Genomic DNA, 23,821 nt, shown 5'->3' with positions numbered 1-23,821 from the left:
TGTGAATAGCTGGAGGTAACAGTCTGCGTTTACTTTTAGGGCTCATACGAAAGACACAGGCAACGGTTGCCGCTGCTGCGACACGCGCCACCGACTATGCTCAAAATACGAGCTTGTTCGAAAGGATTAGTCGCCTAAATAACCAGTGACCAAAGCAATAATTTAGCAGTGGGCTTCCCAAAGTTTACCGCATTTTAAACGCACTATTGGTACGGTCGTAAGTATGTGGACGACCGTGTTTCCCTCTTTTCCGCGCGCGACAGGAGGCCGACATCGCCGCGTCGTCTGCTACAGCGGCGGCAGCTCGCAGGCGGCAGCCAAACAACCGGCCGTCCTTCGCCGCGCCTTTCAAAGTTGAGCACGAGGCGGCGCCAGCGGCGCCGCCCAGCCGCGATAACGAGGCCTCTTGAACGCGTGTGCGGCTCGAAGGGGTGTCTGGTGTGTCGCCCGATCGCCGAGATCGGCCGTCGGCAACAAGTGCGTCGCGTGTCCAAAAACGCTCGCGACTCGCACTCCGCAGAAGGGCACAAACCTCGTCGTGCGCAGAGGAGGCGGCATGCACGTCGTCGACTGAGTGAGGAGAGCCGCTTGAGTGGACCGGTGTTCGTATGTTGCCTTCGCGTCCGCGCCGTTCGGTGGTGATCTGTTTGTCCTCGGCCGCCGATCGCAAGCTGGAGTGCGACGAGAGCCCGCCGCCGTCCTCGTGCCCGGCCGCGCTGCTGAGCATGGGCACGCTGGAAGAGCTGCGCGATGCGGTGCTCAAGCAAGAGCGGATTATTCACGATCTGCGGCAGGTCATCACGCTGCGCGACGAAGAGATCCTGCAGCTGCGTAGCCAACTGGACAAGTTTCAGTCCGTGCTCATCCCGTACAACGCGCGCTACAGCCGATCGGGACGCCGCAAGGAGCGCGCCCAGGGCATATCTGCCGAGCCGCAGTCGCTGCGCAGCATCCAGGACCTCATACAGACCAAGTTCCAGGAATACCCCAAGACCCAGAGGTCAGTGCACCGCACTCGTCGTTGCGTCGCGCGTCCACGAGCCACGGAGAGCTTGGGTAGTTGTCAATACCCCGATCTCTACTGCCGGCTCGTGGAACTCGCTACTCGCACGCGCGAAACCGATCAGCGACTTCCCTCTTTGCTCGAGAGCTTTCTTGCATTGCGTAAGTGGCTGCTACTACGGCCAACCATTAGAAGGAGCCCACTTCGGTGCACAGACCCCGATTAGACAGGCCATTTCAGTGACCATTGAGTTGATCGCCGTCGAGTTTTTCAGTAGTAAGTTCTCCACTCAAAAGTTGAATGACAATCGGCTGAGTGCTAATTGAAATTTCTTGTACGGCAGCGGGGAATAGATTGAGGTCACGGAGGCGGCAGCCGATATTTCAGTGGGGGAAACATGTTTGCAGTTACAAAAACAACACGTAAGTAGACAGCCAATGGCCTTTTTTCGCAATTGCGTCACATTGGTTTCTCCTGCAGCTTATGTGGGCTCTAATTCCTGGCGCTGGGAGGAAAATTTCTTTACGCTTGCCGGCCGGTGTTCCTCGCCTAGTCAGCCGAATTGAGCGCTCGCGCCATGGCCAATTTTTTTCGCTGTTTTTAATTTGGATCTAACGCGCATTTTTAGTGCCAGCTTGGTCGGAGTGGATGTGTGCACTGCTTAGCTTTTCTGACGGACCGCAGCGTAGTAGGCACAAGCGGCCCCGACACATGCTCATATCGCCCACCAGAAGCCAAGGACAGCGGATCGCAAAGTTGGCGGTAGCGGCGGTTAGCGGTGTCGGCGTGGAGGAGCGGTACGCGGCGGCCGCTTTCCAGCTGCGTGTTTACTCGCTCCCCGAGCTCGCTCCGGGCACGAAAAGGAATGCGGAGGACTCGCGGCGAGCGCTCTCTCGAGCTAATTATCATAACCTGCCGAACGTAGCAACTCTCTTCCCCAGACTCGCGCTTTTACTTTGATCGTTTTCCTCCTTAGCTTTCTATCGGGCCGCCTCTTTTTTTTTGTTTTTCTTAAACGCCTTATCGCGCCGGCTCTGAGCGACACGTCGTCGCGCAGCACTTAGCGGGCAGTGTTCGGCGATGTCCAGAAAATGCCGCAGCGAATGATCGGAGAGGGGAAAGAGAAAGAAATTTTATTTGAGACAGCTAAGTCCGTGCTGGCTTGTGCGCGCAGAGTTATGACGTGACAGAATTCCGGCATGTGCACGACACCTTGTAGCTATCCCACAGTAGGCATCCTGGACCTCTGATTGAAATTTTAGTTGTTTCGTTTATCGTGGTAGCATAGTTTTAGTGTTTGTTCTAAGCGATGGTTTCCTCGGTTACATGTGCATATACATACCCTCACCCACCCATAGGCACGATACACGATTCAGCGAGTAGACACCAGCGCACGAGCGCAGCACGTGCCCAGGCAAATTCGCTGGCTGACCTCTGCATGGTTTCTGCATTCGATGAAGACGTACACGAGGGAATCGTGTCAGCACTTCGAACCGCACCAGTTAATCCCCCCTAGGGATCTGCGTCAGCACCGACGAACAAACGACGTTAAATGGGAGTGCTATAAAAAATGACTATTTTCGCGTTTTACGTGCCGGAGCTACGGCTATGCGGCGTCGAAGCTGCACCTGTGCTATGAGATTATTTCACCTGGAGGCCTTTGACATGCACCGAAATCGGCGCGCGGCCATTTTGGGCTTAATCAGAGAGAGAGATGAAATCGTGTACTGGAATAAAGGAGGCGGCGAATGGAGGAAGAAGGAGAATGAACTGTGGGTGGCCACCCTAGTTCGGCAGGCCTCCGCGGCCGTCCTGGCCCGAGAAATCAACTCCTGCTCTGCTCGCCGGAGGAGGGAAATGGGGACGGGGAGACGAAGCAGTACGAGCTGGGGCGTTGTGGTAGCGGTATCGGGGCAGTGAGGGCAATCGTAGGGGTAGCTAGTTGGCGAGCTCCTATGAGGATGGTGGTAACGGGTGTAGCGAAACAAAAGGCGGTTTAACTCGCCGAAGGTACTAGTACTTGGCTATGAGGTGCGCTGTAGTGTTAATTTCGACCACACAGACCCTAACGTGCGCGGAAATCTCGATACATGGGCGTTTTCGTTTAACGCCCCCCCCCCCCCCCCCCTTTCCCTAAAAAACAAGAAAACCGGCCGCCACGACCGGGGTCGGACCAGCGTCCTCAGTCTCAGAAACACGACGACCGAGTTTCCGCGGTGGGTATTGAAGGAAGGCTCGCGGTGTTTTTTCTTTCTTTTTTCTTTTTTTTTCTCTGGATGGCACCTCGCTCCCATCAGCGCCTATTTGTGCGTCTGCTTGCTCCTGCTGCAGTGCAGCAAGTATAGTTTAGACCATCTGATTGGTCGGAAGCAACTCACAGCCGGAAAGAGGTGTCATATATAAGTTTCCAGCTTCGGCATAACGAGGGGGTTTGGAGGGGGGAGTATCACCGCAAAAAGGGATCAGTGCGGGGATCAGTTAGAGGTAAGGAAATTTCAGAAGTCTAAAAATAGCGCCCGCAGACAGACGGAGACTCAAGAGCGGGGTCGCGTGAAGGATCGCAGCCGAGAGAGAGAGAAGCCAAGGGTGATTTGTTTATCGGGGAGCTGGTTGGAGGAGGGAGTAAGACTAGACCCGGAGATAGGACGACGTCGCCCTGAGGGTTCGCAGCGGAGGCCAGTCATTGGCGAGCGTCTTGAGAGGGATAATTGCGGTCTGCTGCAGAATTCATGCGCCGCTATCTTTCTCGTTTTTACTGCCCTACTAAAAGCGGCGTCGGGCTGGAGGCGCTCACTGCGGAGCACGCAAAAAAAAAAAAAAAAAACACGTTAACAAGTGCAAAGCTGTGGATTGCAGGGTGAACGTATACCAGGCTTCGCTGCTGAGCAAGCTTAGTTACCGTGGTGTCACCGTAGCTTCTAACGCACACGTTCTGGGAGTTACGCGGAAAATTTGCAGTGAACGGCAGTATGCTGTAGCTTTTGGCTTCTTCTGTATGGCTGTTGTAAATTCCAACTTATCTTCCTTCCCCTTGCATCCTGTTGCTGTGTCCTGGAACCACCTCCCGCAGAGTGCCGCCAGTAGAAGGGGCCTCTGCATTTTTGCGAAGGCAGGCACATACTGTGTACCGTCTAGGCGAGCACCAGCTTCAGCTAGTTGGCGCCGTCTTCGGCCACCGAGTCTCATTACGCGGTCGGGCGGCTGCTGCATCAGCGGTCGTTGACGGTTGCGGCGTTCGCGCTTTATCGCTGCTTCAGCCTCGCATCAGATCCGAATGCCAGCCTGCATCCACTCCACGCGGCGGCAGAGATTATCCGGCGGTATCAAGTGCGAGTAATTAACTTGGTACAAACGGCTCTGGCGAGCCGCACTTGAGGAGCTCTCGCTTGCTCCGTATTTTTAGCTGTCGACGCTGTGAGTGATGGGCGCGGTATCTCCTGGCCTGTCGGACTTGGCAGAGCTTCTCATATGTATTTTTCCTCACGCTGGACGGCGCGGGAGATCGATTGTGCGGTGCTGGGCAAACTGATATCTGAAAAAGTCTAGAGGCTCGGCGATTAGATTGCGACGCTCTGCTTGTTAAAAAATCATGCACCTTTCCGTCTAACGGCCACGATAGTTTAACGCGAAGCTTTCTCGTGGAAGATTCCTTGGCTGTTTTCCGAGTTTGGACTTTGACTCGCAGACGGTTTGGACTTTGACTCGTTGAGCTTTGACTTTGACTTGCACGCAGTTTAGAATTTTGATCGCAACGGCTTTGGCTTTGACCCTTCGACATTTGATTTCGCACGAAAAAATCTTTGCGTTCAACCATCGTCGTCGTTGCACGGAGGGGTGCATGATTTTTCTGTCTAATTTTGCACGTACAAGCACCCCTCTCCAAATCCAAACTGCTTCGACCGTGTCATAATGACGCAGTGGGATAGACGTTGGCTTCATAACGCGAGGGACCCAGGTTCCATTCCTACCATAAGAAGCGTGTTTTCCTTGAGGCGCTTCCACAATCTTCATCATCCCCAGTGAAAGTTGGCTTTCCTGCAATGCGTTTCTGGCGCTCACGGACATAGAAAGCTTCGCTTTAAAAAATGATATAGAAGCATCGAGTAAGCGCAAATGACTCGTGTGCTGCTCGAACCTCAGAGGTAAATGCGGAATTGCATGATTGTTGAAAAGGATCGTCTATGGCGATTTTCTGTTTGACTGAAAGGCTGAAAGCCACAAACAGCGGTCCTGAGAGGCTGGTGCAGCCAATGGCTTGCATTTTTTTATTTATTTTTGCTAAAGTGTTTACAATGTCGGCTTTTGTCTTTAAGAAGTTTCAACAGCCTTAGCCTGCTAAACGCCGTGCAGATAATACAGCCTTCTATTCTTTCATGTGGAACATTTTTTACAGCAGAAATGTATACCTCTACCCCCTATGGTTTAATATTCGTGGGCAAAAACGCCAAGGCCTAAGACGCCGACCGCATGCGTCAGGCTAATCAGGCATGCAGCACAGAGCTCAGAATTCGGGGAACCACAAAACAAGCATCGAAACCGCATTATGGATGATAAGGCGCCTGTGAACAATGGGACCCCCCACCATGTGTTCCTGGTAAAGATTATGTTCGCAGATTATCTTTGAAGGCTAGGCAGGACCATAGTGTCACTAAATAGAGCACTTCTTGCCCAAAACCCTGCGCGTATGCGTCAGGCCGGGCAGGACCCAGCATTTGCCCCATCTTTGGACACACTTCCGCTGCTGGAATGCTGTTACACGCGTTATCTTAGATTTGCATTCGGAACGGCGTCAGTGGCGCGCAGCCGCAGAGCAAGGTGGAGAAGCTAAGCCTACCAGAGTTTACCGACTAAAACGCATAACCAACAAAATGGCGGCGCCCACGAACGGTCGCAGTGTAAACACACGTCACGTAATGCGAACTGACCAGTGATCATGGCAGCGGCGTGGAACCGTAGGAGAAAACAGTGCCGAGACTCTGTACCCTTATCTAGTGACACTAGCCGAGCGCAAGCGACAAGCCCGCCGAGACGACGAGAAACATTTCATACCCTCCTCCATCATCATTTGTTGTAGTTTACAACAGCTTTGCTGGACATCCACTTTCGCAGGGCGGGATGACGACCAATTTTGTTTTGTTGTCGATTATACGTGAGGATTATGTTTAAACTTTTTTATTTATATAAACGTCTGTCAGCCATGCAAGCCCGCCATAGAACCCTGGCGTTGGCGCATTACAGCATGTGAGCAGCAGCAGCAGTGCTATGTTGCACCCGCTTATGGAGTGCGCTTCATGAGAGGCGCATGTATGAGTATTTTAAAATCACTTTGTATACTCAACCCCGTACTCAACAACTTTGCAGTACGTTATGCGTGGAAGGACTTCAGTCCGGGTGACCGTTTGGAGGAGCGGGTGAAAGAATTGTTAGTTGAATAATTTGGTCGCTTTTACCGGTGGTATACCTATGCATATATGCTTATAGTTAATGCCTGAGGATGTAGCGTAAGCTGCACAAGTTTGCGTGCAAATGTTCTACGTGTTCATCAGCTATAATTGTGTTTTAAACTATAGGGTAACTAGAAAAGTATCAAGGTAAACAAGTACATAGTTCAAGGAAGAAGAAAACGTGGCGCAAACTAGACGTAGACGAAAGAAACGAGGTACGACATATACAGGCGCCTTACCTCGTTTCTTTCGTCTACGTCTAGTTTGCGCCACGTTTTCTTCCTCCTTAAAGTATGTACCAACTAGCTCAGCAACACGTTTTGCTAATACATAGTTCAGGTGTTTATTTCCCTTGTGGCCAACTATAAACGCGTATACGTCGTCGCAGTGACTGTTCTGTTTGGATTTGTTAGATAGGCAGTAAGTGTTTTTTCTCTTTTTTTTTTTCAAAAAAAATCTTAGTATACTGTTGACCCGGAGGCCGTTACAGGGGCAGGATCGAGAATGAAAAGGAAAACAGAATGTGCACTATACTCTGCAGTGTACGAAAATTATTGATTGTAGGGTTTAACGCCCCGACGCAACGCAGGCGATGAGGCGCGCCGTAGTGGAGGGCTCCGGATTAATTTTGACCACCTGGGGATCTTTAACGTGCGCCGAAATCTCGACCACACGGGCGTTTTTGCTTTTCGCCTCTATCAGAAAAGCGGCCGCCGCGGCCGGGAATCGAACCCGCGACCTCGTGCTCAGCAGCGCAACGCCTTAGCCACTGAGCCACCGCGGCAGGTGCACGAAAATTATGCATGAACATTTATCGTACATATGTATAACAGCAGATACAGATGAACAGCATTCGGCAGTAATAATAATAGAACATGCACATAATTTTGTTTGGGACGCAATTCGTTGCAGCTTGTTTTTAACATGCAGTGTCACTGTGTCGCTTTGAGCAACCTTTGTTGGAGAGGCTGCAAAACAGCTAGTTTTTGTCGCTTTCGTGTTTGCTAAGTTCCACTTTGGCCGGTCATACTTCAGCATATTTCGCCTGGGTGTTCTCGTTCATTTTTTGCGTCTGGCTGGTCTTGTCGGTGAATACGCACTCACACGACTGTTTGGCGGCTTTTTAGGCGACGCCTGCTGTCTGTATGCGCATATCTCAGCATATGTCGCCCAGCTGCCCACTACTGTTTGTAGCTCACTGGCCCTCTATACTGCGCATGCGCCTTACACGCATGCAGCGGTGTTAGGACAGTTGAAATGTGCAGCTACCTCGTGAGAGCTACCGGCTGTCACCTGTGCGATCTGGTTTGAAACGCCTCGGCAAGGTGAGTGCAAGGAAGATTATATATATTATTCGGTTTAGCGCGTATCTGTCTCACCTTGCGACCAACGAAGATACGACATCTCGCATCTGCTTGGACAACGTTAACCTGCTACGTTACGTGTACTACACAGAGGCCCCATTCCCTTTTGGGCTCCACACGAGCAGCCTCACCTTTTCTTCTTATCGTCATATGATTGGGACCCTCACTGTACCCCCTGTGGTAAATAAACGCTAGCACAAAAGGGACGAAGAAAGCGGCAAGCGAAATTTGCTGTGTTCAGCTTTGACAAAAACAAGACGAATTTTTCGTTAAACGTCCATCCTGGTTACTTCAGTGTAACTGGAAACGATGACTGTGAAGTTCGTGAGCGAATTTGTTCACGCCTGCTCCGTTCCGAAGCAAATGTCGCAATCGTCACGGGAAAGACGCAAAGTATATTTGTGTGGTCTTTGGTTTGGCTCTTACCCGCCGCGGTGGCTCAGTGGCTAAGGTGTTGCGCTGCTGAGCACGAGGTCGCGGGTTCGATTCCCGGCCGCGGCGGCCGCTTTTCTGATGGAGGCGAAAAGCAAAAACGCCCGTGTGTACGAGATTTCGGCGCACGTTAAAGATCCCCAGGTGGTCAAAATTAATCCGGAGCCCTCCACTACGGCGCGCCTCATCGCCTGCGTTGCGTCGGCGCGTTAAACCCTACAATCAATCAATCAATGGTTTGGCTCTTAAATTTTTTGGTTGAAACCACATTTTCTTAAATTGATTCGCTGCACTGCTGTCAGTTTCTGTTTTGGGTTTTGGAGTCGAAAACAGGAGGGAAAAATATCGCTACTCGTTGAATATGGTAGTTTCGTTGCGAATGTCTTCAGCGAACGCCGAGGTTACGCTCTGAACTTCAGCGCTTGCCGAAGTCGTGAAAATGTGCCGGTCGTGGTTAGGGCGGGTCCGTGTCAAGCGGGTGTACTCCGGCATCAAAATGAATGGGTTTATTCGTCCGCGTGCCTGCCCGTGCAGAGGAGCCTCCACTCGTTGTGGCTGCGAAAAAGTCTGGCCCCGAGGAAGGTGGCTGGTGTTGCGGAGGTGGAATTCGGCTTGTCTCGACAAGCGCCGTTCGTTGACATCAGGAATGCTCGATGGCGTTGACGCGAACGAAAACATGGGAATACAAGCCAAGGAACGACGCGTGCGTGTCGCGTTCTCTGTGTGTGGCATTATACACGGAGCCAAGACTATCCAACCATGCTTGTACGCCCACCGATGTCGGGGCGTAGTTTGTATGGGCCGTATACTATTGAAAACAATAACTGGCACGTGCGCGAATGTACGCTGGGGACAACGGCATGACTGTCCGAGCAATCGGCTTTATTTCGAACTATTGGCTAAGGCGGAAATTCGTTGCCCTGAGGCCCAAACCTCAGCTTGCCGTTGTTTATTTGAAACGGAACCCAACCGCCATCGGGGGAAAACACATGAGGCTACTCACCTCAACCAGCCGTGGGGTCGTTGTCTTGTCTATTCATTACTTGTAGTACAGATTTATGCTAATGCAGAGCGTGCAGTGGGAAGTTAATTCCATAGCATTTAACGAATCAGCAGTGACGTGATATTCCCATCGTTTTAAACGGCGAAAAGTAATTATGTCTTACTGGTCACCTTAAGTCGCCGAAAGAGAATGTGAACTGCCTTGAGAACTGTGCGGAGGAAATACAGCCAGGGTGCTTCCGCCACCCTTGTCATCCAATGCGGCAGGAAACACCGGGCTGCAGGGGGCTTGCAAAGGGCGTCGTCCCGTCGCCTGCGCATACGTCCAGGATTACGTGTTCCCCCAAACTTACTTTGTGCGCCGCATGTTAGCTCAGCCGCGCAGGCTCACTGCACAGCTGGAGCTGTACGAGGGAACACCACCACGCGTTTTCTCAGCACTCATTGCTACAGCGTCAAAATGCAGTAACGAAAAAATATATATATATATATATATATATATATATATATATATATATATATACACACACACATACATTAGTCCGGGAGATTTTGTGATGTCTTACTTAATTTGGCAGCCCTGGCCAATCGGCCTTTGTGCGGGCCATACATACGCTAGGTGGTTTTCAGCGTGGGGCGGAAGTTCTCACGCTGATAAAAAGGCTGCGCAGTGCGCAGACCTCGGCCGAGTTCGTTGTCGCGGGTATTTTGGGGGGCGCCGAACTTTGGAGCGACAGCGCTCTCTGACCTTTGTGCATTTCCCGCTACCCAAGCACTACTCGCAACAACAGGGCAGCGCCCAGCTCCCCACTGCTTCGCGCTCTTTCGTTTACATTCGCAGCTGCTTGTGCATTTTTTTCAACAGCAGTGTTTTAACGGCGATAGGCGGAGAAAGGTTCACAAACACGGCGCTGGCTGGGTGCTTGCCGTGTTTGTCTCGTGGGCCTTGTAAACCGCTGTTTTCAAAACGAACATCCATCAACTTGCCTAACTTCGTTCCCTTGTGAGCGCGCCGCGTGGTTCGTTGCGCAGCCTTTCGTGGCGCTGTCCAATTTTGAGCGCATGGTTCTGAAGGATGTTGTGGCCAAACTGCATGGACTACACGAGAAAAATAAAAAAGAATATCGGTAATATGGGCGGAAGAAGGTCACTTGTGTGCGGGATCACACTACCCGTTACGGGGGAAGGCTGCTCTGACACTTCCGGTCTTTCTGCACTTCCGTCTAAAGAGCACGGGTTTGTAAAAAGCAGCTTTCCTTGTCTAACTGATGGCGTATGTCGCGTCTAAAACGCATTGCAGGAAAGCCAACTTTATCTGACGATGTAATGATGATGATCCGGTGGGTTCACGGAATTATGACGAAAACCGCCGCGGCCGGCCTCACTTCGAGACTTCTACACTTCGATCGAAGTTAAAAAAAAAACTGAGTGCTAATCAGCATGCAGATTGATCGGTTTAACGCATTATTTAATTGATGAAAGTCCGGGAGTACCTTTCTTCGACATAGTCATGAGTGTATCAACTGTGGCGAGGAACTGTCTTCATTCGTCCTGCGTTACCAATTACGACGCCAAATCGTGTGCGCCGCGGGTTAAGTCATAGGCGTCCCACTTTTAAATTTTGACCGGTAAACTGGGCCCGTTTGCCCGAACGCAATAAGTGTGAGAATAAGTTGTCAGCTACGACTTTAGCGCTGTCTAGGTAATAAGTTGTTTGCCCGAAACTGATACAAACGCTCGGTTAAGGTAACGTTTCCGTTGGGTTTTCGGGCAACCGGCTTATTTGCCGTGGCCGACTTCGACTTATTGGCATCTTATTTGTAAGCGGGAACTTAATCATGAACTTATGCGTACGGGCAAACGGGCCCATCTGGGGCTAAACAAGTTTGTTTTAAGCCGAAAAACACCCGTTTTGCTGTATTTCGCTGGCCTTCAGATATTTTCCGAAACGTTACAGATATTTCACAGTTCAGAGGCGCGCCCAAATCGTCGAATCGTGCATGAAGAGACAGAACTGCCGCGCAAGTGTTGGCACAACAAAGCTACCCGCAATCTATTGCAAGGCGTGACGCACGGGATGGTACTTTCAATTCTCGGCATAAATCGCGCCATTTTTCGGAACCTTTGCGCATCCACCGGGCTCTGGTATACGTGTACTTTCGGGAATCAGTGGACAACTTTGGATCTGCTCCGCCAGTGTCTTGCACACATGAAATTAACGTGTACGCGTGGTAATTCGGTCTGATAAAGTACGCTGAGCCATTTATAGCCAGCTGCGGCCAACATATACTGCGGAAATATCTGCGCCAAAATTCTTCTGCACCGTCCTCCTCGCATGATTTGGTTTTCTATAGGTTTGCTATACTACACATCAGTGGCAGGCTTTCGGGTGCCTTATAACGCATTGCGAGCGCGCGTACGTTCAATATGAGTTGTGCTTGGACGAGAAAAAAAGAAAGTCTACAATAACCACGAACTGTAGGTGAGCATCACGACAGAGGAAACTGCGATAGCATCAAGCCGCATCGTATGCAAGGCCACGTGGCGGCATTGCGGCCGTGAACGGCGTCTCGCTTACAACACCAGTGACGTCACACGGGTTCGCTAAGTAATGAAAAAAAAAAAAAAGAAATAGTTAACTACACATTGTGGACTCGACGGGGCAAGGTCAACCACAGGTGAAACGAGTGTTGGGCACTGCCTGAACAATGTGCCCAGACAGGCGCGTAGACAAATTCGTCTATTGTCGCCCGCTTCTCTGGTGCGGGAAGTGGGGAAAGGGTGCAGAAATGGGCCCGACAAACCTCTGATATCCTTGACGACTACACGTGCGCGATGGTGAATGTAGCTCAGTCTGGTTTTAGCCCGCAGTCACACCAGTCAGTCAACAACACGCTAATGAATGCATCGCTCATGTATTCGCAGGCTTAGCGATCACCACATGTTCCGTCCATGCTTTGTTTGCTTCCGCTGTTCCTTTGGGTGACCATCTAGCATTGTTTGTAGCTTTAGGCATAACGAAACTGTCAGCTACCGACTTAAAGTACTGGCGAAGTGCCGCCTTGATATCCGGTAAAATATATGCAGGTGGCCGGGCATGTGTAAAGTATAGAGGGCAGTAAAAAAAAGCTGATCAAGTATATAAGTTTTCGTGTGTACAGTACTGCTCAGCTGCTAATGCGGGATCTATAAAGTAATCCAGAACACCTCATGGCTGCGTTTTGCATGAAAACAACGTATTGCTGGTAGCAGTCAGCTGCGCAGTTTTTAAAATTGGTGTTTTATGCACCGAAGCTCACCTGGGCTGTGAGACGCGCCGCAGTGGAGGGCTGTGGATTAATTTAAGACCACTTCGCCATCTTCAATGTGCGCTGAAGTCTCGGCACACCGACGTTTCTGTTTTCCGCAACCATCTAAAAAAAAAAACGGCCTCCGCGACGTCGTGATCACAAGCACAATGCCTTAGCCAGTGAGCCACCGCTGCGGCTCGTGTAGTTTTAATAAGACTCATAAATGTTTTCTGCTGCCAACTAAAAACGAATCGTATCGTCATTTTTTACCGTCGCATCATTAAGGGCCAAGCGCATGCGCGGAGAGCGACGCGTTTTTGCACGCGTTTTTCTCCCCCCGAAACCGGTCCTGAAGCCTTCGTGGGTGTTTCTGACCGCTGCTGGGCCGGTTTCCAAAGAGAGAAAACGCTTGCGGAAACGCGTCGCTCCCCGCTCATGCGCTTGGCGGCTCACCGGCCACTGGTACGGCTGTTGGCCAGGATCTGTGCAGTGCTCAAACTGCTGAGAAAACAGGGACCTTCGTGCAGTGGGAGGATCGGTCAGAGGAATGCTGCAGCTGTACCAGGCACTTTTCTGGGAGTTTTGCGTTACAGCTGGCCAGCGATATCCAGTACATGCTGCACTAACCTTCGAACAATCCAGAGCATCCAAGCGCAGGTGTCTTGGATTGCCACGATGTGCGTCAGCAGTGGGGTAATATAAATCGCCCATGACCATCCTATAGCAACTTAAGTGGCTACCGAGACGCTACGCCTACACATCAGGCTCCTCACGAGGCTACCATGTCACCAGCTTGCGCAGCTTCCTCGAAGTTGATCACGCTTTTCAGTCGCAGTCATTGTCGCAGCGCACAGGGCTGAAGTACCCTCAAGTTACACGCCTGCGGTCACACCGTTCTTCCCGTTGTGGTGCCTGGCAACCCCTGAGATTCGTCTCCATGTTTCAGGCATTGGAAAGAAGGCCGACTTGCCACTACTAGCTCTCAGACAGTTTTCCATGCCGTTATATACTGCATGAACAACACAATGACCGGAAGCATATATACAAATGGTACTTAACGAACTCGGCAGGTGCGGTGGTTATACCATAAGAATCAACCAAAATTCGATTCCGTGTTGCCATGCCACGAGCTCGACGGCTACTGAACTTGCAGCCATCCGTGAAGCTCTTCAAGCATTTTATTTCAGTGGCTGCCAAGTCATTGTGGATTGGCTGATGCAGGGGCCCGGACAGGCCATGGCAGTGAATGCACCATCTTGCTTCCGCTTTTAGAAACCGATGCCGCTAGGGTGCTTCGTCAGTTCGCGCGCAAGACCTCCGTTAGTCAATGGAATACACTGGACTTGGTAGTCCAGCGCCGTCTTCAGTGTGGACTGTCTCGATCACAATCTACTTCACTTTGTAGAATGTGGTTGGGAGCGGCCTTCACGAAAGCGTACTCCTTCTTCATCGGGATGGCCAGTAGCAGCACCCATTGCGACGACTGCGAGGTTGAAGAGATAATCGAACATGTGCTTTGTCGTTGCCCTCAGTATTCGTCGGAAAGACACGTGTCCGCTGAGCTCATTCAATTGGACAATCAACCGTTTACAGCAGATGACATCGACCTCTAGTCCTCTACCATCGACTTCGCAGAAGGCAATAAAAGCCCTTCTGCGTTTTATGAAGGACACAGGCTTAGGGTGAGAGACTATAGTGCCCACAAAGGGACTAAAGTGTGTGCGCGTCCCCGCTCCTATCCTTTCCTTTTCGCCTGACCTCTCTTTCATCCCTTGAATAGCCGTCCCCTGCAGTGCCGAGTAGCAATCCTGGCTCTAAGCCTGGATAACCTCTCGTCCTTTCCGTTCGTTTTTTTTTTTTTTTTTTTTTTCCTCTGTACTATTTGACCTCGTTTCGCTGTAGGAAAAAACCTCCGCACAGGAAAAAGAATATCAACAGGGAGACCACTGTCTGCACCGTTTCCGTTGTTGAGACACACTTCTCTCAGGACGGAAGTGTGAGAAGACTTCCTCCGGAGGAATAGTGCACAGCTCGTTGGCACCTGTGTTTTGCCAGGTGGATAGCTTTCGATACAGTCCCCACGTTGTCAGGTCTTGGCAGAATGGGCAAGTGTGCACAGGTTCGCGCTAATGGAAAGACTCGAAAGAGCTCTTGAATTTCAAGTTCGAGAGCTTTTGACCCTCGAGATTTGCGGCGCGCCCTTGACGCGTGGGCTCCCTCCACCGGCTGGCTTGGTCCAGGGCGTGTATAGCGGGCCCGAGCTTCGGCTTCAGAAGCTGCCGAATACATAGCGCGTCTCGAGTGAGCAATGCGGAGGCGATTGTCCCCACGCTGCGGCATCGCTCCCAGTCGGCGAACAGTGCATGATATGCAGTGATCCTCCGTGGCGCGCGTGCACCGAAGGCCGCTTCGGTCCACTGAAATAGCCTGCCGCGGCTATTGTTGGCGGCAGATAATAAATTATCTGGAAACGCTCCAAGGCAGCCCGGCGGAGAAATGGCAGTCCGTCCCCACAGCGCCCGGCAACCGACGCGAGTCGCCCGAAACGTGGCGTGACGCTCGTGTATACACACAGGATGGAAACTGCCTTGGCGGCGAATCCTCATTGCGCGCGAGTCAACTTCGTGGCAGGGGCCCAGTATCGCTGATCGCGTTATGATGTTCCGAACACAACGGTTCAGCAATCGATTTCGGACCTCCTTGAAATGAGCACAGTGACGTGATGGTGCGCTCGGTCACTGGGATATTACGGTACCCCCATTTGCGTGAATAAGGGTGTATAGACACGTGTGTGTGTTTTCCGCCGGAAGGTGATTTGTGAATTGTGGGGTAGCATCATGCTTTACACGGGACCGTTTCGCAGTACTGGAAGCATTAGCAGACCACATAAAAGAGGAGACTTACATAAACAAGTCTTTTGGAGGACATATACGAGGGATTCACGGACAGGGTAATCCTTCACGAGAAGACTAAACAATTCCTGAATAGGAAGGGCGTGAGACTAGGAATTACTGTACCTCCAAAATCGTTTCGAGCCTGTGTTCAGGAAGTTTGACTGGGAGAAGTCAGGGACACCAATAAACGAAGGATATTAGAGGCTCTTGAGATTTGCGGATAGCTTCGCATTGCTCAGTCATTCGGGAGATCTATACAGGATTCTACAGTACCCTAGACTCACAAGGCTCACCTTATGCAGAAAACCTCACCTTAGCCTAGGCAATGAAGTGTTTCAGCCACGATAAAGAAATCCGGTGTAGGATTGTTAATGTCATGGGGCACTGGCTAGCACTTTTAAGTAATAAATAGTAGGCTGTCCCTACAACCGAAAAGCATCGCATACAACAAATGTCCACTGCCAGAGACATATTGCGGGACGAATACATGGCGGATTACTAAATGATTTCGACAGAACACTCTGGTCAACCCAAGGAGCCATGGAACCAAAGATGATGGGTGTAACGCTTAATGACAGCAATCGAGGACCTTGAATTGGAGAGAAAACTCGGTCGAAAGACGTCTGAGGTCAATTTAGGAGATAGAACTGAACTTGTGCTTGGAGGACTGTAAAGCGGCGGACTGACAAACGGTGAACTACCAGGGTACCACAATGACTACGAAGAGACGGCACTAAATGAAATAAGAATGCTCTGGGGCGAGCAAAGGAGTAGCACATCGCAAGACAAAAACGACTGGAGGTATATGGTATAGGCCTTCGTACTGCAGTGGACTTAGGGTGATGATGATTACGATTTACGACAGCCCAGCGAGGCCAAATTTAGGTCAACTCAACGAGCCGTTGAAAGAAGGATGACAAGAATAACGTTTAGGGATATGAAACTAGCGTTTTAGATCAGGGAACAAATTCTGGTTCTTATGGGGAAAGTCCTATTGGGCCTCTAACAAATGACGATTGATCCCGTCCGTCTCAGAGAATCTCGTAAACCCCCCCTAGTGGAGAGACTTGGCAAGATCTGTTTTTGTGCTATAAACGTGAAGGACCTGTGCGGGGCGGTTAAATTGCCACTTTCGAATTCTGTCTTATGGCTCAATTTATTTCCTTTTACTTCGTGCGAGCTACCGCTTTGCCACAAGAGGTCGTCGTCGTCGTCGTCGTCGCACCACTGCCAGCAGCAGCCTGTTTGTGTGCACTGAACGACTTCCCTTGAGAGCGGTCTGGCTCGACTAGTGTGAGCCGGGGCCTACAACCCACTCGGCCGCTCAAACTGGACAATTAGGAACTGAACTGAAGTTGCCTGCACGGCCCTTGAAGATTCAATAAGTGTTAATCCTCCCTTCCTGCTATTCCCATTTCCCCCTCTGGCCAACCGGCCTTCCCTTCCCAATAAAGGACTTTACTACTACTGCTCCTAAAGGCCGTTATTTTCAGTCACTTATATTCAGGGTTTACCGATTCCATTCTTTGCCCCCGAATTTCCTTCCCACCACCGAGTCCTTGCTCTTCCCCTGTCTCGTTTACAGTACCTTGGTAGCCATTCCGTTAAACGGATGGTCCACCTATTCGTCATGCGCTTTACATAACGGCTCGCAGAACGCAGTGGGTACATACATCGAATGAAAAGTAAGTTTAACTCGTATAGTAGAGCTACATACATACATACATACATGCATACATACATACATACATACATAACATAATACGTGCATACATACATACATTCATACGTGCATACACACCCATACATACATACACACACATACATACATACATACATACATACATACATACATACATACATGCATACATGCATGCATACATACATACATACATACATACATACATACATACATACATACATACATACATTTATTTATTCATTCATTCATTCATTCATTCTGGAGGAAATACGAATATATTTGTGGAACAAATACAAATTTCTGCGGGGAAATTCTATTCGTTTGGACTTGAGACACTTAGTGATGGCAGTTCATGGCGCGAGCAAACCGCGACTTTGTGCACGCTCTGAGTTCGAGCTCCCAACTGCGTAGTTTCAGCGCTGGCGGGCACGGCGTGGGACTGAGCTGTGGGGAAGGGACATCGCGCGTATGCGTGCTCACGTACCGATTTTCGCCGGTGCCAGGAGTATTCAACGTTTCTCTGATGAACGAAATTCTCAGTAGCTATTGTCGGTAGTGCGTTCCACTGCGAGCCATGAGACCCGGCTTCGATTCCCACCACTGTCTGCTTCCTTTTCTGATGGTGCTAGTTTCTTTTCCCTGGGCATAGCGGAAAACCTCCGACAGCCGAGGCAATAAACGCCAACGCGCATCAAGCTTCACACCAATTTGACAGGTCGTTGTTGACTATTGCTCCGATAAAAAAAAGAGTCATATTGGACAGGTGCATCCGCATGCGAGAAGGCAATGCACTGCGAGGGTTCGGAAGGGCTGTAAACGAAACTGTTAAATTACGGTGCTTCGCGCCATTGCACCAATGCTGAATCGTCTCTGTGGGAGCGGGGAAACTCAGTTTTTGTTCGTTCAGCGAATTGGCTCCCAAGCTGGTGGCCCGAACGCGAGCCCAGTGAGCAGCAGAGCGCGCGTGTTACGCATTCCGCAGCGGCGTGCGAGTGCCGGCACACAGCGTTATAGGTCTCCTTTTTGAGCCCTGCCGCTTTTCTATACGTGATGTTAGCTATTTCTCCACCCGAGGCGGCCAATAGGATTGTATTCTTCGGGGCGCATCGGTTGAAACACGCGCCATTTGGGAGGTGGTCTGTCTATATTAGGTGCCTGCGCCATGCACGAAATACGTGGGTGAGTGTGAAGGAAGAAGAGAAATTTTTCGATGGTGCTGGAGTGACGCAGCCTTAGGACGCGTTTGCCCCGAGAGCCCTAATGGTTCGTTAGTGCTTAGTGCGAGTGCGCTTTGCACCGGGGTGCACAGGCATAATCCGATCGGCCTGTCAAATGAATCACCGAAGGCGCGGCGGCAAAGTGGCGGCGCCTGGAGGAAAATCTTGGGGGGAGGACGCATGCCCCGCTGACCGGCACCGGCTCCGCCCTACAGTCAGACGGGCGCTTCGCACCCGCACCCTGGGCTACCGACTGTAAGCTGTGTTCGACTCCGAGCTGCTTTGTGCAATTGCCGTAGAGACGCAAATACTGTCCTTTCTCTATGAGCTGCTATTGTGGATCTTAATTTTGCCAACTACGAGATCGCCTAGGCAGTCAGTCGGTGGCCATTGCTAAGGGAACGTGATGGCAGAAGCAGCATGGAGGGGGTTCTGGACCGTCCGCAGCCCTCATCCGCTTTGTTGATGTTCGTGGCGCTCAATTTTCCCAACGTGAATTGGTGCTGACCACAGCTCTCAGGCATCGTTCCCGGTGCCCGCACACATTTGACTGATTTCGAGATCATTGAAGAGTTCTCTTGCGCGTGAGCTAGTGGCAGCTTGTGGCAGCTCGCTTACAAACAGCGATCACGGTTTGGATAAAAAAAATGGGTTCGGATTTACTGTTGCCGCTCGCTTTGTGGGGCCTGTTTTGTCATGGGCGTTGCCTTCTCTGTCGTGCTTGCAAACAGAATGTGTATCACGCGCGCATCCTTTTTCCCCTCTACTTGCCTTCCTCGCACTGGGTTGTATGCAGGTGAGCTCCCTGCAGAGCTCAAAAATATTCCCAGTGCACTTCCTTTCGTTTTCCTTCCCCGCAAACCACAACCACCAGCCCCGCCGAGAACGTACTAAGACCGTGGTGCGGAGGTGCGTGAGCATTCAGGAGCAGAAGCTGTTTCGGCCAGGGTGTGGAAACCAACCGAATAGCAGGCGTAAACTGGGGTGTAACAGCTTTATGTTTAACCAGAATAAACAGAATTGGCACGAAAACGCGTCCATCATGCACCCAGGTAATCAAACAGAATCATGCAACAACCGTTCGCGGCAGGTTTATTTGGGAAGTGAAAACAAATAAATGCCCATTACAATGTCGGAAACCGTCTTTTCCCAACACTGTTTAAAAGAACACGTCTACTTGCTAGCAGTAACTTCGGACTGTTTGCGAGTGCGCGAGACTCCGCGTAATGCGCTACTGGATGGCTGTCGCTGTAATGTATGCCATACAAAACCGCGTGCCTTCTGGGGAATTCGGTTGTCGCTGCGAAGCGGGTGAACGCGGAAAGCGTTTATTAGAAAAAAAAAAAATTGCTATCTTCATGAGGATCAGCGCGGCGAAAATGACCCGGTTGTTGATACCCGCAATAAACATGGTAAGCCGACACCCCTCAAGGCGTAAAATAATGGCGGTCGGCGTAACGTGTCATTATGTATCCTCGGCTATCCCCGCCACGCGTACTTCATGCATGGTCCCCTTTGCTTTCATCGCTGTGCTCTGCGTAGTGGTAATTAAGAATTTTCATCCCCTCACAACCCACATCCTATATCGAGATAATTCCGCAGGCCTCCACCTCAGTGCGCATCGTCAGGGATGTGTAAGCTGGGCGCAGAAAACCCAAATTTAGCTTTTTATAGCAGGCATGTCTATTTGATTGATTCGTTGATTGAATGAACTTTATTGAACAGCAAACGCAATCTTTGGGCACTCTCCCCGTGAGAGGCGGATACCTGGCGTCCTCTCCACCTGCATACACTGGGTGGTAGTTGGGCCGAGCTGGTCAGCAGCTGGCGAGGGAGAGGGGTATTGGCGTGTGCGCAGTGCAACTATATATGGGGCCTAATTGTGGGCAGAGTTGACACGTATTGTGGGGGACTGGTGTTGTGAGTGCAGTTTTCGGAGTGTGGCAGCTTCGTGGCGATGGAGGATGCGGTCGTTGGAATTTTCAGCGGGACAGTCGGTAGTGGGCGAGAATATCGGTATAGGTGAGGTGGGGTGAGGGAATGGACGGTGTGATGTTGTAGGTCGGTGCGCCAACTGCCCAATGCGCGTGATCTCGAGCCGCTGCTAGTGATGTAAGTACGGTTAGCTGTCAGACTCCGCGGTCACTGTGGTGCACTCGTCGTCATCTGTGGTTAGAGCGAGGGCTATGACAACTCCTGTTTGAACAAGGGCTTGATGAATGGTCGGATGCAAAAATCAACCCGTGAGTGGCGACGATTGAACACTGATGGGGTCATGCATGGCTGACGTGTGCGCCATAGCGACTTGATCGTCACGCATTTGTGTTGGACGCTTCCAAACATGGTCAATTAAATGAGCAATTGAATCCAGAAATGGAAGAAAAATGAACCATCCGGGGGTGGCTAAGGCTGGAGTGAATGGTGGGAATCAAAGCCCGCGGAATCGCGGGTGGCAGTCAACTGCTTTGAAGAGTTCTTACGGGGTACGCATGATGGGTGCATCTACGGCGTTTTTAGGAAGGCGTGTACTAGATGATTGCGAAAAGCAGACCTCCCGAACAGATTACAGTCGGGGGTAGAGCCCAAACCCCATTAATGGCCCACGTGGGCGGCGGTCGGGTGCTCTAGTTGACTCGGCAGGAAGAGGTATCCGTGTTGTATTTAAAATCTTCGGGGGGCTAACTCGTTGCCTTATTTGTGGCATCTTCTCTGATAAACGGCTCGTCGTTGGGAACATTCATTGACCCGTTCTTTGTCCCTTGAGCAGTCGCCCATTTTGTGCGCCGTCCGTCGGCCATTTTGTGTGCATGTTGTAACTAATACTTTCGCATAATTGAAAAATTCGTAGCAAAGGTAGTGGCCGCGGTGCAATTAAAGCCTAGCGACAGCTGCAATATCCATGATCAAGGGTTCGTGTTGGATTGGAACCGGGGTCTCCAGAGCAGGATCCGAGTGCGTTACTACTGCACTAACCGACACCCTGCCAGGAAAGGGGAGGGGGGGGGGAAACAAGGGTTAGCACGCCGATTCACGAATAAATGAATAATAAATGACACGTGCTTACATGTATGACAAGCTCTTTTAGACCGTTTCTTTGCCGCAGGGCATAGATGAGGGGCTATGAGTTGATGATGAGGAAAGTTGGTTAGGTGAACATTAAAATGTTCGATTCGCGGATGAAGTCTAGAAGGGAACGATGATGGGGCCCCTGTATCCATGCGATGCTTCGTTTGCGCGGAGGACCATCGCCGCAAGATGTCGCGTCCTCGTCGAACGCAAGGCGTGAAAGGACCACAGCAAAAGGCGGAGGTTGGTGGCTACTGCATCGCTGCAGTGACAAACTGGGCACCCGAAGTTTGTGAACGAACCTCGGAAGTGAAGCCATTGGCGAGTCGAGGTGCAATGAAAAACACCCCCACCCGAATCCTCCTAAGCGCCACCTCCTCGTCACGAGTAAGACCCGGGGGGGAGGGTGGGTATGAGAAGTTAATTAATTATTGATTAGTGATTGATATTACGGGTTTGTAAGGTGAGATTAAGAGGAACATAAGGTGTATTATGATGAATTAAGGTTGGATTAAGGTGGATTAAAGAAGATTGAGAGGGATTAACATACAATAAGAACCGTAAAATAGCGTGGCGGCTTTGTTGATGGGTGAACGTTTATATAAAAATACCCGTCACAACGCCGCGTTTTCGCCTTCAAAGCACGTAAGCAGACCTAGGTATCCCGATAAATTTTTATTGTTAGTATATCACTTTATAGCCCAGAAAACTTGTATACATGAAGCCCCGCAAGCGTACTGAAAAATCAGTGCTGGATTCATGGCGTAGGGCTATGATTCACGCATTCGAAACAATGGAGCCTGAGTTATATCAGTGGGGAACTACGAATTTTTTTTTCCCCAGCGGGAGTTTTCGGGGGGCACTGCAACATCGCGAAGCCCCGTGGTGAGCACGTCCGATACATAAAAATTCGAAGCGAAATGACTGCGTCCGTCGCAGTGCACTTCTTTTCACCCTATACCGTGCACATACACAACAGTGCCACTAGTTCATCAGTGCCTCAGAGAAATGCGTTTCGTTATTACTACAATGACCAAAGTCATTTGCTAGTTCACGCGCGACGAGTTAGGCTGAAACATTTATCAATTGCCGAGAGTACTTCGATTGCGCTCTCTAGTGTAGTGATGCACCGAAGTCGCACAATATACTACGCTTGGTGCTGCTTATCAGTGCAGTAGTTCAGCAGTGCTAAAGCGACATTTTACTCGTGCGTCCCTCCTCGCCCCTTACGAGACAACAAAGTAGCGGCGGCTGAAAGGCTTTTCAGCATATTGGCCTTTAGACCAGAGCTCTTCGATGTAGCCTTTATCAAGTAACTCTGCTTCAGACGGCACCCAAACACTGGCCAGACAACAGCAAACAAAAGGAGAGTGCTGCAGTATCATCTCGCCCAAGGGTATGATAGCAGTGGAATTCGCTTGGTAAGGACGTTCTTAAAGGAGCCATGAAGATAAAATACAAGTTAATTGGGTTTATTAGAAAGACTGCCTAGTCCCGATAATAATGATACCAATATCATCGCAATCTTCGAACAAATTACGAAGATATTAAAGAAAACGTGTGAAGCAGTCGCGACCCCCTAGCCAATTTCCCGCAACTTTTCTATGACGTCACGGAACCTTGTTTGTGCGATTGGCGGCCGCTTAACTGACCTGTCGCGACGAAACATGACTGGACGTCTGTAATGGGGCCTCTAGTTCCATTTGAGCGCATCACTTGAATGCTAACGTGCAGTTAACGCACTGAAAATTATGTTTTATTGTTGGCCCGTATGACGTCATTCTTGTTCATAACACGTCACTGTGGCGCAAAATTTGAAAGTTTTTAAATACTTCTTGCTTTTTTTTTCGTTAAAAAAAAATCTTTTGTGGCTGTAATGGAGCTGAGTGAGATACTGAATCCTAGTTCTTTCAAATTAAACGAAGTTGTATTTTCTCTTCATGGCTCATTTAACGAATCCGTGCGCAGGAAATGTGCGTGGTACCCACAGTATAATGACGATGCCAAATAGCGACCATTTCTCAATGCTCTGTTTCGCGGTATTTTTAATGCAGACTTTTCTACCTTCAGCTGCTCCTCACAACCAAACAAGAAAAGGTACAATATAGAGTTTTCCCATTGTAGTGATTTTTAGAGGGGAAAAAGACAGGGACATCTACGCTTGGGTGGCTTTAGATGAGGGCGCGAGTGCGTGCTGCTGCCGTGTGTTGCTCAGCTTCAGCGAGAATATTCTGCGAGCATCGTTGTGAGGTCACACCATGCATGTGCCGCCATCGATAGTTCGACAGTCAGAGCTCGCGGCAGTAATTGCGGCCGCGGGGTATCGAGAAGTAATTATTTATTCGTGTAATTAGACGCCGTGTATTGGGTATAGTAATTTCTAATAAGGACACATTTTAGATCGTTG

The 23,821-nt window shown here is 50.3% G+C and overlaps 1 protein-coding gene across 1 annotated transcript in view; it reads left to right on the top strand.

The window, feature by feature from the left end:
* The first annotated feature begins 405 nt into the window (after nucleotides 1-405).
* For (cGMP-dependent protein kinase for) overlaps nucleotides 406-23,821 on the top strand; it is a 173,406-nt gene continuing 149,990 nt past the window's right edge. Inside the window, exon 1 of the mRNA XM_077682064.1 lies at nucleotides 406-1,000. Coding sequence (XP_077538190.1) covers nucleotides 609-1,000 — 392 coding nt within the window. The 5' untranslated portion in view covers nucleotides 406-608. The remainder of the gene's footprint in view (nucleotides 1,001-23,821) is intronic.

Source organism: Haemaphysalis longicornis, unplaced genomic scaffold (assembly GCF_048455015.1).
Source record: "Haemaphysalis longicornis isolate Haplotype H1 unplaced genomic scaffold, Haemaphysalis longicornis Haplotype H1 scaffold_1, whole genome shotgun sequence".
Taxonomy (NCBI): Eukaryota; Metazoa; Arthropoda; class Arachnida; order Ixodida; family Ixodidae; genus Haemaphysalis; species Haemaphysalis longicornis.
The sequence above is the reverse complement of the archived record's forward strand: the minus strand, read 5'-3'. Positions and strand labels throughout refer to the sequence as shown.